Genomic DNA, 13,979 nt, shown 5'->3' with positions numbered 1-13,979 from the left:
TAACAGTCAAACTGTTAAAGGTAACGAAAGATGGATCAAAACCATAACAAAATTTGTTGAAAATGACCAAATCTACAACTTTTTAAAGTTTGGACCTTAACGACATAACTATTTTTACAGTTTTGTCTTGAAAATATGAAAATGTTTGCATATTTGTGGAGAATGTTTTCCTGACATAAGAAGAAGACATTTTACGACAAAAACTCAAAATCATAAATATTTGAAAAAACTTTATGGTGGTTATACATTTTGTGAGGATATTTTTTAAAATCGGTTAGAAGTTAGAACAGATATTTCGGATAAACATTAACAAAAGGGAAGTGATATTTCCACTTGATAAATTGATTCATCCACTTTGAAATGTATATTTTACCAACTTGTACGATAGGTGTAATGGTGTTGTACCACCTCATATGGATGGATCAAATTATCAAGTGAAAATATCACTTTCCTTAACAAAAAGAATGTCTAGTTAAAATGGTTAATATATATGATTTGTAGGGTCTTGTGTTTAAAAGAAAATGAAAGTTATTTGTTAATTGAATTTAAAACCACAACCTAACCTTTGCAAAATGCAAAACATATACTTTAACCATTTCTACTGCACCTATGTTTATTTATATCTTTTAGGAATAACTATTTAAGCCAATTTTGAGAATTTTCAAATCACAAAAAATGTATTATTCTTGTTTTTTTTTTTCTTCTTCTTTTTAAAATTGCGAATTTGAATATACTCATGAATTAATAGTTACTAATGAGGTTTTTTAAGAAAACGTAAACTCTTGAATTTATGGTTTTTTTTAACAATTTAGATAGTTATTTGTGTGACCACATAAATATATATACACACCATTATATATAGGGCGTGTTCGGCAAAACTAGCTTGTAGCAGGTAGCGTTTTGTTAAACGCTACATGAATTAGCATTTTGATTTGGAGCATTTTGATTAAACTAAACGTTGAAGTTTGTAGTGCCAAACGAGGTTTTCTGTTTTAAATGGAGCATTTTGTCAAACGCTAGAAGCTAGAAACTCTCAAACGTTTGGTGTCGAAAACGTACATAATCTTTTAGTGAAGAATACCTCTTTATTTATAAGATTAAGATCCCTTCACACATATTTTTCTTGTCTCCCACCCAAGAGTCTAGTAGTTGATCAGTAGAATTCACACACAAAGTTTAAGGGAACTGATTCGTATACAATAATATTTTTCCAAACACAACAATTCATGTTTTTAAAATGTTGTAGAATACAATTCTGTAAAGCATAATTTGTTGTGTATGGAGAAAAAATGTTGTATACGAATCACTTCCCAAAGTTTAATGTTCAAACCCTAACACATCTAAATATTGTTAGTATTCTGCAAATTGATGGGAGTCGTTGGTAATTGTTTATATTTTTTTTATATGGGCAATTACTAATCTAGCCAAATTAAGGAAATGATTAGCAATTTTTAGTCAAAAATTAATAAATATCCAAATATAGCCCACGAAACCGTAGGTTTCTATATTCGTCTACTGTTTCGCCAATTCGTCTACTGTTTCGTGTTTTGTATAAAAAAAATCATTTCTAAGATACAAAACCGTAGGTTTTTTAAAACCTACGGTTTCCTCTCAGTTTAGCTACGGTTTTCCAAACCATAGCCTACGGTTTTGGGGAAAAAATACGGTTTTTTTTTAAAGCCTACTATTTGGGGGTTTAATCTACTGTTTTGTCAAAAAAGCTATAGTTTTAATTTTTTTTTTTTTTTTTGTGATATAGAGTATTAAAAAGTGTTTATAAATATTTTTCTAAAAAAAATCACGGAATCGATAATTATAAATTTTTTTTATTAAAAACCCGAAAAAAAAACCATAGATTTTTTGGAAACCTACGGTGTACAACCCTTTAATGTACAAATTGTGCATTAAATTGTTGTACACCGTAGGTTTCCAGAGAACCTACAGTTTCGCTATTTTTTTGTGTTTTATGAAAAAAAAATCATCAATATATTACATATATACAATTCCGATCATGTAGTATCAAATAAAAAAATTAAAAAAATAAAAAAAAACGAAAAAAAATATATTTTTCCGTACAGTTCATACGAAACTGTAGGTGTACAAGTCGACAATGCACAATCTGTGCATTGCTCACTTGTACATACACCGTAGGTTTCATATGAAACCTACGGTTTTATTTTAATTTTTTCGATTTTTTTCAAAAAAAAAAAAAAAACTTAAACCATATATACAAAACCTACTTCTAATCACGAATACGGTAAAATTTTGATGAAAAATAGACAAACTTGATTGTTCTTCTAATGTTCCATTGAGAGAAAAAGTAGTCAAACCAACAAAATAATAGGAAAAAATGACATAATCTGAAAAATTTTACATTATATACTTTGGGCTAATGAGCTACGAAAAAGTAAACGGGTCCGTGAAACAGTAGTCCATTAGGGGAAAATAGTAGTCTTAGGGGAAAAGAGTAGTCAACTGTAGAAAATAGTAGTTAACCGTAGGTTGACTACTCTTTTGTGAGCTATTTTTGACGAAGTGGTTTTTTTTTTTTTTGCTATTTTTTGATGAGTAGTTAAGGATTTTTGCTAAATTTGTATTTTCCCTTTTTTTATATCCCCTAAACAATAATGTCATGGAGTTTAAAGTTAAAAATAAAAATAAAATTTTTATATCCCCTAAACAATAATGTCATGGAGTTTAAAGTTAAAAATAAAAAATAAAATAAAAATTGTGCTCCCAAGGTGATAAATTAATAAGCAAAAAAAAAATAATAATAAAAATAAAAAAATGAATGGGAATCAAAATTGATGCTCGTAGGATATGCTTCCCCACTAAACTAAAAACCCATTCCTTTAAGGTCATCAAACCCTCTCATCACTTCACTCTCTTCTTTCATGTCCAAAATGAGGCTCCGGTGGAGTTTAAAACCACCGGAAGCCATGGCGGCATATGGCAGCGGTGGTGGTGGTGAAGTGATGATCAAGTTTTCTGGTGGTCAATGAAGTTGTGAAACTATGTTGATCATTTGGGCAACTACACAATCTTTGGCATAAATGCAACCATAGTAAAACGGTGGTTTGATTTTGATCTTGCTTTCTATTACGGTACCTCTTTAATATTTATAAACTTTGGATTGTAAGTTGTAATTATCTTTAAGTAAACGAATGAATGTTGGAAAAAAAAAATTGATATTGTTTTTGTTATGATAAGTTGAAAAATCCCTATTTTGTTTTTGGTTTATTACTAGTTTTACGTGAATGGTCCATGAGAATTGAGAAACTAATAATCCTTACATTTAAATTCAACTCTTTATATCATATTTTTTTCATATATTAAGTATTATTAACATAATTATTTATATTCATATGTTGGTTGTGAGACTGGTTGATACAATGTTGATTATATTTTGTTTTACGGGAACACATTTCGGTTTTCGTCTATATATCGACGCCCAAACGAGCATGCACCGAAAAGGCGAAAATCCAGAAACCAGTTTTGTATACTATCTTTTATAAATTGAAAATTAAAGAAATAAATATAGGTTGATAATAAAATGCGTACAAAAGGAGTATTGTTTTCCTTTTTTCACATGATATACACTTATGCGGTCATGTTACACGGTCCTAATCAGTAACTAATAACTTTATTAAAAGTTTTATTTAATTTATAATTAACTAAATATTGAGTAAATAAAATAAAAAAGTAGATGAATAGGTTCATCTTGTCCATCTCCTTTTCGGGCTACTCATCAGTGGCCAAATCAAATTTGTGAATGATTATCCATTTTTTTTTCTTTTGAGATGATTTTCCAATACACAGGTCGTAAATCTTAGTAGTGAGCTTAATATAAAGTTAAAGTGAAGTATACTATATAGTAGTTGGCCAAACAGCCACAAGGACAAATTCAAGTCTACAAGACTACAACTCGGCTATGGCGCTAAATTATCCCGTAGTATATTGGCGGCCCCCTTCTTAGAGAGAAATATCATGGTACATTTGGTTGTGGAAAATTGGTTTTATTTTTTAAAAAAATGTTTTCAGAAAATAGAGTTGAATTTTCATTTTCATTTTTCAATGAAAGTTTAGAAAACGCGTTTGGTTGGAACCGATATAGTTTTCATTTTTCATCTTAAAATTTTTGAAAAGTGTAAAAATCATTTTTCTAATTTGCAAACAATTTGGAAAAATGAAATTTTTTATTTTCCTAGAAAACTAAACAAACAAAACGTGTTTTCAAAAAAAAAATCTATGAAAATTTTTCAGTTTTTTAAAAAAAATTCCAAGAAAAAATGAAATTTTAAAAGCGCTTTAGGTTTTTTAGTTTTCCAAAGTTTCTAAGAAAATGATAATTTTCAGTTTTCCAAATTGTATGTAAATAAGAAAAGTGATGTTTACAGTTTTTTAAATTTCTAAGATGAAAAATAAAAACACTACCGATTCCAACCAAACGCGTTTTCTAAAATTTTCATTAAAAATCAAAAATGAAAACTCAATTCTATTTTCTTAAAACATTTTTTTTTTAAATAAAAACAGTTTTCCACAACCAAATGTAACCTAAGGTTTTTGCACAAATACGTTGTGCAATTTATTTTTTTCGCAGATGATATCTACAGGAAAAAAAAATCAGCTTGTGGTTTTGTTGATTTTGCACATGACTAGACTTTTTGCTAATGCCTTGTGCGGAAAGGGCAGCGTATGTAGGTGATTTGGCAAAATTTATCTTATTTATAAGAAATTGTCAGCAAAACTAGCTAGTAGCTAAAAACTTGTAGTTAGTAATTGTAACTTTTATTTGTTATATAAATATTTGATAAAAATATTCAAAATTTTTGAAATGTTTAAAATGATAAAAGTTACTCTTATTAAGGGTAATTTTGAAATTGCTTAAAGCTTAAACGATGTATGAATTAGTTTTTCGGTTAAATGATTTTTACTCAAATTAAAAAGCTACAAAATTAAGTTTTTTGTTAATAACTAGAAGCTGACAAAAGCCTCTTGCTGTTGATTTTAATTTAAGGTGGTATTTGTTTTTTTTTTCAAAAGTTCTTAACCTCTTATGTCTGCGTCATGCAGACAGCGTGCAGACATTGTACTCGCAGACTGTTTGTTTTTTAGAAGACCGCAACCCTAAAAAAGTATGTTCGTCGTCTTCTTGACGAAGATATGGACCTATGTCTTCTAACATCTTCTAGCATTTTTTTACCTCTTCCACAATATGTATTTAACTTTTAAAAAATAAAATATTTTTTTTGTAATTATTAGTGTCTTTTTCATTTTTATACTTTTTTCCTCCTCTTTTTTTATGTATTTATTTGTTAATTTGTTTATTGATTTTATATGGTAATTGTGTATTAACCAAAATGTTTATGTTGTTGATTATGTACATGTTTTTCTATTCAAATAATATATTTATCCAAATAATTTTGAAATAGTTTTATAGATATTTTTATTTTTGTGCATTGTAAGTAAATTTGGTAACCTTTTTTATGTTATTTAGAATGGAAAAATATCATCGATTAACTAGTTCATATATATAATATAAAAAATCTTAATGAAGTTTTATTTTTCGGTTATTATAATTTATACTACATTAATAACTAAGTTCATTTAATTTTTTGATTATTAAATCCCAACATAGCTTTAGCCCTTCGAATCATCACATCGTCAAATTTTTATCAGTTTCAGTTTATTGTTTTTGATTTGATGCATTTTTATCAAATCTTTTTATCGATTCGGTTTTTACTCACCCCAAACTATATTTGTAAGTTAGTTGTATGCTTCATTTAGTTGCTTAAGTTACACATGATGAAAATTTTAGTTTTTTTGTAATATTTTTATATCTAAATCTCAGTTTATTTTAACAGACGTTAAAAAACAAACAGTTTTGTTTGTTTTTCATGCAAACTACAAACATTTGATCAACTTCTACCACAAAGGTTTGCAAATATGATTCACAGCAGACATTTTATCTCCGAGAAAACACACAACACCAAACTAAAACTAGAAAGTATTATAGATTTAGAAGTCGGAAAGAATCCTCATGTTACCTTCTTTCTGTTAGCCGGTAATAGCAATATAATAATTTTTTTGACCAGCAAAAATACTTTCAATTGTTTTTATCGTTGCCTAATTGACTAATGTCAATACTTCAAATACACATTATGTTAATTGATTTATGTATGTATAATAAAAAGCTTAACTTATGTTTTTTTTAAAATAAATTGAAAAATTCAAGTTTACCGCATAATATAATAAAAGACCATGACTAAAAGAAATGTCTTATAACATTAAAAATTAAAAATGAGAAATACTTGATCCAAAAGAGAGGTAGGTAAATGTAATGCCAGAAAATTTAAAAACCTAAAATATGGAAAATGTCCAACATGACATCGTCAACTCCAACCCAAAACCATGATCTCGCCTTAACAAAAATCCAATCTCGAAAAACACAAACACAAATTTCTTTCAAAGACTTCTTCTACCCTAAATTACGCATTTGCCCGTCCCAAAATCTCAAACATTTAGTAGAAGAAACCAAGCACTTTACCACCAACATTCTTCCTCCTTGCTTCTTCATGGTCCATAATTCCAGCAGATGTAGTCAAAACAATGTACCCAAACTGCACAGTTTTAACATTTCTTATTTATTTACTAATTCAAAGAAAAAATAATTATATAACTGATTGCCATTGTATATTGACATGACCATATTACAAAAGTGGCCCTCGAAAAAAGGTGAGAGATGATTTTGTCATTTGTGTAAAATGACAAAAATGCCCTTGAAAAAATAAAATCTAACCTGTCTTGAAGGAAGAAGTCTAGCAGTCCATGGCTCAATTTCTTTGACACCAACATCAAATCGGGGACTGATGACCCCACATTTGTTCAAGCGACCATTGAGTTCAACCACAATCTTTCCTGATCTATGGTCATCAACATACTCAAACTCACCGATATAACCTGCAAGGTTTTAAGGGTAAAAATGTCATTTGCAAATAAGATGATTGGAATTGTTGAAAGAAAAAGGGAGATAAGAGCAAACCATGCTTTTGCATAACCATAAGGAACTTGATGATAACTTTTGAAGAAGGCCTGATCATGACCTGTCTCTTCCCCCTTTTCTCAGCATTGTACATGCTCTTGAGAGCATCATTCAACACGCTAACTCTCACCATCCTCACAAAATCAAGATGCTGCAAGAATGGAACACCAACAATACATAATTATATAAACAAAAGCAATAATATCTGCAACTTATTGTGATCTTATAAGCAGAACAAAGCTAATTTCATCTTAGTAATATGATGTATACAAACAAATTCCAGAAAAAAATCAAGTCAACAGCAGAAAAGTCTATTATTTAATCAGAAACTAGTCTTCTTAGGGCAAAGATAAGTAAAAAAAAAATAGTTTGTTAACATGTATCACAGATAATAATACATCATTTCTGAAGGTTTTCATAAAATTTTGAGGTACTACATCGACAGCGAAAATTCAGACCTTTGAAATCAGCTCGCATAAAACTAACACTCGGCGTATGATATTAGCAAATATTTTTTTCCTGTACAAAAAATGAGCTGTATATATACATTGCGATGAGATCAAACTATCGTATTACTATAACCAGACATGAATTGGAGATCTAATTATGTTGAAACTATAAACAGACACTACGATCAGATCAAACAATATTCAACATAAACGAATCAATACACGATCCAATCGAAAAAAAATCGTTTCGAAAACCTCCAACACGGATTCTAATCAGAATATAACACTGTCTAGAGAAAAATCAAATGATTAGACAATCAAACGACAGATAACCACAGTTATGATCTACTTTTGAGGGTGTTCTTGCGAATGCTTATCGGATAAAGTGAAAATCAGGGTTACCTCGGAGCGAAGAACGGCCGCCGCGACTGCTGAGAGAGGAAGGGATACAGAGACTGAGAAATAAGTTAGGGTTTCGGGTTTTATAGAAAATTCATAAGTTACTAAATGAGCCCCTCCTCTCTTACTAGTTTCTAAAATTTACTCTTATATATATTTTAGATCAAATACAAAATGCCCCCTCAATTTTCAGATTTAGACCAACAATCATGGCACGAGAAAATAAAATTATCTTTAATAAATAATTTTTTTTTTTTTTGTCATTTATCACACACTCATTTAATTTGTAAATTTTTATGGTTATTTTGAATTATTATTTTTTCACATGTCATTTTATCAAATTTTCTATTTTATTAAATTTCACATAATATTTTAATGTAATAATTATAATAAATGAATATCAATTTCATTAATAAACTTAATTTTTAATTTCAAAATTCTCAAAATTAAAGTTCATTAATTTAAATTATTTGTTTAAATTTAAATAATAAAAAATATTTTCATTATAATAATTCACTATTTTTTATTTTCTTATAAATTCAAAGTTCTCAAATATTTTGATCTTTCCATTTAACTTTTTTTGTAAATTAAGACATATAATATATGGGTCTCACAACTAGTGGTCAATATAAACATAAATGCTTTGACTTTGAAAAAGTTATTACATAAATTTTAGCTTATATTCTCAAAATTGTTTTATGAAACATTAACTAATACAAAAAATACTTGACCCTTTCAAACTGATAGATATCCTGAAATAACAACAAGCTTGTTCAATGTTCACTATGAGTTATCATTATTTTTTAATAAATGGCTTATAGCCTAGCGGTATCAAATATTGTCTTTTCTCTTAGATAATTTCACTTTTTTATTTTTTAATAAAGAAGAAAGTGTTACATAGACGTATTGGATAAACGAGCAACAAGTTGTGTCGCAACCCCTTCATGGATGGCAAAGCTAGTTCTTTTAAAAACAACATTTATAGATCTTTGAGTCATAACATTACTATGCATGACCCGTTGGACTCTATTGAGTAGCTCCACATCTTCTGGCGCAAGGAAACCGAAAGTATCAAATGCAAATGGTATAAACGTGTGTTGATTTTCCATGCAAGCTTTCTCATGTTTTGCCGCTTTGCTTGATGTAGCTTTTAAAGCAGTTTGCCCCACAGTGAAAACCCCACTCCCCAAGCCCACAATAGGGGAAACCCCTGTTAGATCCATGCATGCATGTTTTCCTCTAGCCCATCCAAATACTAAAACATCAGTGGGTCTAAGTGTTGATCTTCCTTACAATGGATCAGTCAGAAAGTTCACATCTCGTTGTGGACATATGTGAAATTAAGTGTTAGCTTAGGAGTAGATTAGGTTTGTCGGTTCAAAAAAAATATTGTTTTTATTTGAAATATTTTACCATTATATATATATATATATATATATATATATATATATATATATATATATATATATAATGGTAAAATAATAGACCTCACTTGGATGCTTGCCTGAGAACACAACCACAAAAGGATCGTTAAAGGATGACCAGGTGTTCTCCCGGGACGTCACTCCGACGATCAAGTTAGTTTTTCTGAGAGAGATAGTAATTTTGATGGTGATTTTTCTGAGGGATAAGATGGATCCCTTCCCTGAGGCGGAAGAGATCCTGTTGTGTAACGTCTCAAAATTTCAGGCTAAAAATTTCTTTTAATGAAACATTACTTTAAGCAAATTCATCATTTCAAAACATAAACAGAGTATTAGTTTCCAAAATACATGTTCGTTATCAGAGTAAACATCCCCAGGCTGTCTAAACTATGGTGTGTGCCATGCGATCACCCCGAGCTCTTCCCTCCGCTACCGGAAGTACCTGAAACCAAAACTGAAAACCGTAAGCACGAAGCTTAGTGAGTTCCCCACCCTACCACATACCATGCATAACCACATACTGCACATACTGGGCCACGCCCCTATCCTGGGCCTCGCCCGCTACAACGGCCCCGCCAGGCCCCGCCTGGCTTCGAGCCTCGCTCGGATACAGATCTGTTTCACTTAGGCCTCGCCTGTCACAGGGCCCCACCCACTAACATATAATAGCACATAAACATATCACATCACATCACATAAGCTAAATACATACTAACGGATCTTGTTCTAAGGCCTCGCCTATCACTGGGCCCCGCCCATGTCCTGCTACTGATGAGTCATGGAACCCCGTCCATACTCCTGCTGATAGTGAGATACGGGCCCAGCCCACCCTCACTCGTTCCCTAACTTGGGCCTCGCCCCTGATCTGCTGCTACTGAGATATGGAACACCATCCACACTCTGCTATTGGTGAGGTACGGGACCTCGCCCACACTCACCTCCCTACCAGGCACATACAAGTATCACACAGACAACAAGTATAAACTATCATTTAAACCATTCCTTGGGCACCCGCCCTCTATCATTGGACCTCATCCCGAATATCATACTAGCATATTGTGCCTAGGGCTAACCCCCGGGTCTTCTACTCATAACTACATGGGCCGACATTGTGGCCTTAGACCCATTCACACAAAGGGAAACTCACCTGATACTACTGAACTGCTGCTGCTAATTCCTTTGACCGCTACCTGACCACTGACTCCGAACTGCTGCTCCACTAGCTCCCCGAGCTACCAATATCAACATAACACTTAGTCTAACTAACCTTCAAAGGTCAACTAAGTCAACTCTTGTCAAAGTCAACCTTCCAGGTCAACCCTACTCGCCGAGTCCACTTACTGACTCGCCGAGTTCTTATGCTCAAAGTCCTTCCAATCGCGACTTGACTCGCCGAGTCAGCCCCTGACTCGCCGAGTCTACTGATTCCAGAATCTTGTCCTGTCCAACTCACTGAGTCCTTGCTCGACTCGCTGACTCGAGTCTTAACTCGAAGGGTTTGGGACTACGTGACCTGACTCGCTGAGTCTAAGAACATACTCACCGAGCACAAGGTAATCTTCATCCAACTCGCCGAGTTGTTCATCCAACTCGCCGAGTTCATGCCCATCTTCATCCGACTCGACAAGTTGTTCATCCCACTCGTCGAGTTCCTCCTTATCTTCATGCTACTCGCCGAGTCCATTCGGATCTACCTACATGCAGAGGACTTTCGAGTCATGCATGGACTCCAAACTGTAGATCTACCCTTCCCAAGCCTATTCCCTACGTAAAGTTGCAAACATTACGTGTAGAGAAGGAGATCTAGGCACAATCCACCATAAACTAGGGTTTAAGGCCAAAGGGACTCCAAAATCGACTAAAGGGCTGATACTTTATGCTTCCCCAGCTCATAACACACTTGGATCTGAAGTAGCAACTCCAGATCCGGCTTCTAGCTCACTTGGGTGGCAAACCATGGCTTAAAAGCCCCAAATCTCACAACCATAGAAGGTCTAAAAGAGAGAAACAACTTATTACCTTCAGATACTCAGAAATGTTCCCCAAATCTTCAGATCCAAGACCACTTCTTGAAGCCTCAATGATTTCCCCTTCTTCTTCTTCCTTCAAATCACTCAATATGGCTTGGGAGCTTGAATGGGCAACTATGGGGTTTGGGGTTCGATGCTCTGGGTGCAAGAGGCAGTAAAGGGACCCTAGGAAGGAGGTTAAGGCGTTTATAAAGGCTCCAAGTCCCGAATTTAGGGTTTTCCTCGCATAGACCAGACTCGCCGAGTCACCTTGGCCGACTTGCCGAGTCGGTCACTTACTCCCCGACTCGGATCCCGCTCGGACTCGCCGAGTCGCCCCTTGAAATTAAGGTTTTCTTTCCTTTCTTGGCCTTCAAAACTTTGGGTGTTACAACTCTCCCCCACTTAAACTAAACTTCGTCCTCGAAGTTTGCTATGGCCCACCGCCTGCGATCTGCCTCTAATACCCAACCAATTATTCCAATACCAGCGGCCTACCCTCGCTGGCCTCTCGCTTGGTCATTCCGACTAACATTAGTCCTTGCAGACAATCATCTCGGGTCAACCCTGACCCTGAACATCCTGGAAATACAACTTACTCAACCGACAATCCTTCTGGTACCCTCTGATTACTGCGCTGAACCCATAGGGGTTCTCCACTTCCTTCCTTGCGCGATTTCCTTGCCTCCCCAAGGTAATGCTCCATAACCAACTATTTCCTTTGCCACTGTGAAGACCCTATCTTCACCAATTATTTTACTCCCGCTACTTCCAGTACGGGTCATTATCGCCAGTATCCACTGGGCATTTCTTTCTACTACAATTTGGTGTCGAGCACCACATGATCAACTAACTGAATTCCACCAAACGTTGCATACTCGCACTGCCACTGACTGGCAATCCTGCTATTTAGGGTTGTAAACGAACTGAACATTCAGTGAACTGTTCGTTAACCGTTCGGCGGGAATTTCACTTATGTTCGTTTATTTAATAAATGAACGAACATGAACACAAATTCTCGTTCGTTTAGTTAAACAAACGAACATGAACAATGATCTTGTTCGTTCAATTATGTTGTTCGTTTACATTTGTTTATGTTCGTTCGTATATGTTTTTTCAATGTTCATATATGCTTAATTGTATTTGATTTCATTACTATATTATATGTTCATTTATGTTTGTATATGTTTGAATTATGTTTGTTTATCTTTGTTCATTTGTATTCGTTCGTTTATGTTCGTTTAGCATGTTCACGAACATAAACGAACAAAAATGAACAATGCAATTTGTTAACCGACGAACATGAACAACAAAACTCGTTCGTATTCGTTCATTTGTTTGGCTAACTTAAACGAACGAATATGAACAAGTCATGTTCGTGTTCGTTCGGTTTGTTTACAGCCTTACTGCTATTCCTCACCTGACTTCCTGATAAACTGAGACCACCCCGGGTCCCCACCAAGCTATCAATACCTGGATTACCGGCTCCCACCAGTCGTTGACCCAACATAACCCTAGCCGCTCCCAGCGACTTTCTAAGGAACTTCGACCACCTATAACTGCTCAATCTATCATGCCATTCAGGCGCTACAATCTTGGGGTCCTCGATCCCCTATCTTGACACTAAGGTTCTTACCAGGTCCCACCTGCACTGCTAAAACTCACGGGCCTCACCCACGGGTCCCACCCAACCATACTACTAAGCAACCCTGCTCTCAGGTCTCACCTACACTGCTAGTCTCATACGGGCCTCGCCCACGGGTCTCACCCAACTATATCCTAGAGCGGCCTCTCCCAAGGTCTCACCTCTCTAGGGCTATACAGGCAAACTCCCTATCATTCTCATCCACTACCCATCCCTGATCCCTATCAAATCACTAGGAGATAAGGGCCTCGCCCCAACTCCGCTAACGAAGCTACTAAGGAATGCTACGGCTTACCTGTAGTCTTACATCACAATCCATTGCTAACTACTAGTGAATGCTATGGCTGCCCCATAGTCTTACAACACTTCCACCACTGACTGCTAGAACAAAGGCACCCACGTGCCATAAGCTCTCTAGATCCTCATTCCGACTCCCTCGAGTCCTTCGGGCGACCACAACCCGAATTCCCAACTACACACTAACCATTTCCATCACACGCACTAACTGACGGGGAGTTTCTCAAACTCCCAACCCTGAATTCTCAATCCATCAAACGCTGAACTACTTCTTTTCCTTCTCGGAGGTCACATACTCATTATGGGTCTGCGTGCTCCTACCTGGGCACACTCGGAGGGTTCTCCCCCACTTCGATCCCGCTTACCCCTTGATGCTCAATACTCCAAAAGAGATTCCGATCTTAGTTGCCATTCCATAATCCATCTGCTAAGGAACCCAATTCTGCTATGGCTAGGGATCTAACCATTCCCTTTCTAACGCCTTTCTAACGCCATGCCACTTATAACGCCATGCCATGGCTAGGGATCTAACCATTCCCTTTCTACTTCCCGACTCGGATCCCGCTCGGACTCGCTGAGTCACCCCTTGAAATTAAGGTTTTCTTTCCTTTCTTGGCCTTCAAAACTTTGGGTGTTACATGTTGTACCTGTTACTAACGGATCGTGGGGATCGTGCCTCGTCAGCATGAAACGTGGCCTCCTCTTACTAGGAGA

The 13,979-nt window shown here is 34.9% G+C and overlaps 1 protein-coding gene and 1 long non-coding RNA gene across 2 annotated transcripts; one reads left to right on the top strand and one right to left on the bottom strand.

Annotated features, from left to right (window-relative positions):
- The first annotated feature begins 2,583 nt into the window (after positions 1 to 2,583).
- LOC122196163 (uncharacterized) lies at positions 2,584 to 5,404 on the top strand. Its single transcript, XR_006187396.2, has 2 exons — positions 2,584 to 3,990; positions 4,601 to 5,404. It is a non-coding gene; the product is annotated as an uncharacterized LOC122196163 (long non-coding RNA).
- Positions 5,405 to 6,266: 862 nt separating this feature from the next.
- LOC111895499 (40S ribosomal protein S15a) lies at positions 6,267 to 8,016 on the bottom strand. The gene is made up of 4 exons (XM_023891582.2): positions 7,894 to 8,016; positions 7,043 to 7,193; positions 6,800 to 6,960; positions 6,267 to 6,620 (listed from the first exon to the last, which is right to left on the bottom strand). Exons 2-4 carry the CDS (start codon positions 7,173 to 7,175, stop codon positions 6,522 to 6,524), a joined length of 393 nt encoding a protein of 130 aa, XP_023747350.1. The 5' UTR covers positions 7,176 to 7,193; positions 7,894 to 8,016; the 3' UTR covers positions 6,267 to 6,521.
- Positions 8,017 to 13,979: the final 5,963 nt, after the last annotated feature.

Source organism: Lactuca sativa, chromosome 9 (assembly GCF_002870075.4).
Source record: "Lactuca sativa cultivar Salinas chromosome 9, Lsat_Salinas_v11, whole genome shotgun sequence".
NCBI classification, from domain to species: Eukaryota; Viridiplantae; Streptophyta; class Magnoliopsida; order Asterales; family Asteraceae; genus Lactuca; species Lactuca sativa.
Note: the sequence above shows the minus strand (reverse complement) of the source record. Positions and strands in the feature narration are given on the sequence as shown.